Here is a 3,775-nt window from a genome sequence, read left to right as displayed (position 1 = left end):
ACAGATTTTAATCTCTAAAGACAGCTATCAATTGCTTCAGACATTGTTTTGTTATATGCATGTTGTCTGGGATATGCAGGTCAGATCTGTGTTGTTGTGTGAAATAACTCTGTGTATGCCAAATATGATCTTAATCCTGCTCCTATTTACAAAACAGCATTTTTCTTAGCAAAATGATGAACTGATTTTGAAATGTAAGCAGTTATGAGGAACACTTTGCTGGTATATTCTTGTGATTGTGTGGTATGGTGCAACCGACATGGAGTTCCAACACAATACAATACAATACAATTGTTTTTCACAATTTGCATTTATTACATTATTTTGGTCAATTGAAATCGTTTCCATCATTTTGTGTCAATGCTTCTTAAATTTTCTCAGAAGGCGTGACACGTGTTGATAAATAAGTAAAAAATACATTGCTATAACTTCAATAAATACTTAATAAATATATTAGTTAGGTCTATACAATTACAAAAAACATCGCAAATGAAGCAAACTACTCTACAGAAATACTGTACTGTTACAGTCCCTGATAAAAGACAAGTTTCCTTGAGTAAGGACCCAACCAGGGTTGTCAAACATTAACTTGACAGCTCTTGTCCAATATAAATATATTGTTTTTTTTTTTTTTAGGTTTGTTTCTTAGGTTTCTTGTACAAAACAGGTACCTAACATCATAATGCTTTGGTTAAAATGCTACATGGAAACATTCTCCCAGTATAGATTTGTAAAGTGCATTCTTTGTGAGTGAATGTATGGTCATTTTTCTCAAGTTTGTCACATTGTTGGTTGATATATACACAGGGTGCAAATTATTTGGGGGATCTGACCCCTCTAAAAACACCCGAAATTCTTTTAAAAAGCCAATCCCCCTAATTCACACACTGGATAGCTATATGATATGTACACATATATTTGACACAAGCTCTGCTTATGCCACTAGCATAGGTTATGATATTTTAAGGCACTTGTCTGCAATGCTTACTGCCAAACAACGTTGAAAAGCAGGAAAAGCAAAAGCAAATGGAAGACAATATCACAGACAATAATAATACATCATTATATAAAATCAATGCCTATAGGCTACTTAAGCTTTGGAGGGCAGCTCGGTATCAAAATAATCTCCTTTAGCAAGTATATAATAATAATAATAATATTGACAATAATAATAAATTAACAGTATTAAGACTCGTTGCACATTATTTTTTGACTGATTGAATGATTGTGGAAGAATCGCGGTGAAGTCCTTAGTCAGACACAGACATCCGCGCGAAAACGGTGAGGCGCTTCCCCGTGGAGGCGTCGAAGGTGGGAGACTCGGAGCCGCTCGAGCTGCCGGTGCTGCTGTAACTTTCGCGGTCTGACAGCGAGTCTTCTGAAGAAAAGCGGCACAGGTTGGCTTTGTTTCGCTCTTCCTTCATGTATAGCCCGTTGCTGGAGCCCTGGAAGTTATTTCCGTGTCCGCAGACACATCGTGACCGAGGCTCTGGCGTGATGGGCGCGTTGTTGTGGATATCTCCGCTACTGTGACGGCTGAAGGGGAACATGTCGCGGGAAGAGTCGCTGAAGACGGGGGACAAGATATCGGCGGGAGGAGGCGAGACAGAGGGCGCGCGGGTGAAGCTCAGGGGCTCGTATAAAGTCGGGGGGGAGTTGCTGCGAGTGAAGCCGGCGAAGCTGACGCTTTGACGCAGTAGACGCGGGTTCTGGTCAAGATCGAGCACAGAGTTTTTCTCGTGGATGAAGTGACAGCGGCTTCCGTACGGACAGTATCCAAACTGGTAGAAAGTGCGACAGGCTTGAGTCTTGTATTTGGGGTGGCGGAAAAGCCCTCGCAGCTCGCTCTCGCCGTGGGCGAACTGACACTTGGTGCCGTATTTGCAGCTGCCGTGCTCCTGAAAGCTTCGGCATAGCTCGGTCTTGTACCGGTTCGAAGGTAGGGTTGCCAGGGGAGGAAACCCGGGTGGTGGGGGGACGTCGTTGGGCTTCATTCTGTTCAAGGTGTCGGTCAGACTCATGGATCGGTCTGCTTTTAACTGGGGTTTACAGGGCGCTCTGTCGTTCCAGGCGTCCGCCGGCCAGATGCTATCGATGAGCCGCTCGGAACTGACGCTCTTCGATGAGAAAGGGCGGGATAGATGTGGAAACTGGTCATCTAAACCCAGGTTGATGAGATTCTGTAAAATAATAACAATGTGAATTAGGAGGATGAAACACGCTTGGCAATTATGCCACGGTCCCCAAAGACAAACAAAACACACGTAAACTCAGTTTAACCTACCCGTATGAGACTTTCGCCAAGCGTATCTGACATAGTCAAGTGTTGCTGTTGTTGTTATTGTAAAGGAATGATGTGCCGTCAGAAGCTGCGAACGAGTGCTGGTTGCGTTGTGTCGCTACAGCGACTTTTTATTCAAGAGCAAAAATAAAAAAAAAATACAGTAGGCGGAGCGATATCATTCCCGTACGCCGCTCCCACCGATTGTCGACGTCGCCTCGTAAAGCACAGCTTGAGTATTTTTAGCCAGTGGCAAAAAATGTTTCAGTTTCACCGACAGGCAAAACAAGAGAGTAGTGTGATTAATTTACAGTAACCTGTTGCGATAACTGCCCCGACAGACATTTTCCCATGGCATAGACCCGATTTGGTTGAGAACGATACTGTCTGAAACTACTTTTGTTTTCCAGCATGAATTTTCTTGTCAATTTGAGACGAAATCAAATTCATATAAATTGGAAATAATCAAGAACATTAGCCTAGCCTACATTTAAATAATATAAGCAGGCTATCTATCTATCTATCTATCTATCTATCTATCTATCTATCTATCTATCTATCTATCTATCTATCTATCTATCTATCTATCTATCTATCTATCTATCTATCTATCTATCTATCTATCTATCTGATAGATAGTCTATCGGTCTGTCTGTCTGAGTAGCTGCATAATAAGCTGGAAAATCATATCACAAAATAAGCACTTTTTAAAAGATCACCCTGTCTCCGTTTATTTTGCAATAAAGCCCAGTATGCATGTTATGCCTTACATAGTTTCAAGATGTTATGAATTTAATTTTATATGGCTTGGTCTGTTTATTTAACATCTAAAGTGTCTATGACAGCAGTGTGTGACAGTCAGTCCTGGTTTCATTTTTGTGGTATCAGTCTTACTCTGGTCTGACTCATTAAGGCTCCACTCCTGTCCTTGTGGCCATTATGGGAACTGAAAATACATAAGCTCCACTGAAAAAGGTAAAACTTTAGGCATAGATTACATATGGGAGGGTGTGACTAGACATCTAACGGTTTACTGCAGTGAATGTTTTTTAAACTTCTATTTTTTTTTAATTCTATTTCTATATGTGCACAAACTTTAAAGTCTAGCCCACAAAAAAAGATAATGAGCATTTCCATCACTATATTGGCCAGAAAAAAGAAAAGAAAAAACAACAACATAAACAAAACGTAAAATATATAACATACAAAGATATCAAACCATTGTTTGCTCAAACCATTATATATATTTATACTTAATACACATTAATGCAATTTGTTTCTGAGATATAGCAGACAACTTCCCTTTGTGACAACTAGCCCCATTCTCACCAACATAATTTATATATGTAAAAAAATAAAATGAAAATTTTCTGTGAAACAAATCGGTTCTTTTTACATGACTAGACGGATAGTATAATGCCATGGCACAAATGTGAATCACTTCACTTTATTTGCTGATTCCTCTGGAAATTTTAGCAAATGTTGCCTTCACTC

General features: G+C 40.1%; 1 protein-coding gene across 1 annotated transcript; it reads right to left on the bottom strand.

Moving 5' to 3' along the window:
* Positions 1-291: 291 nt before the first annotated feature.
* Positions 292-2,399, bottom strand: LOC308693041 (mRNA decay activator protein ZFP36). The gene is made up of 2 exons (XM_081369740.1): positions 2,285-2,399; positions 292-2,180 (listed from the first exon to the last, which is right to left on the bottom strand). The coding sequence occupies exons 1-2, from the start codon at positions 2,315-2,317 to the stop codon at positions 1,251-1,253; spliced, it is 963 nt and encodes a 320-aa protein (XP_081225866.1). The 5' UTR covers positions 2,318-2,399; the 3' UTR covers positions 292-1,250.
* Between the last annotated feature and the right edge of the window lie 1,376 nt (positions 2,400-3,775).

The sequence above is a fragment of the Scardinius erythrophthalmus genome (genome assembly GCF_964197995.2).
Source record: "Scardinius erythrophthalmus genome assembly, chromosome: 7".
NCBI lineage: Eukaryota > Metazoa > Chordata > Actinopteri > Cypriniformes > Leuciscidae > Scardinius > Scardinius erythrophthalmus.
The sequence above is the reverse complement of the archived record's forward strand: the minus strand, read 5'-3'. Positions and strand labels throughout refer to the sequence as shown.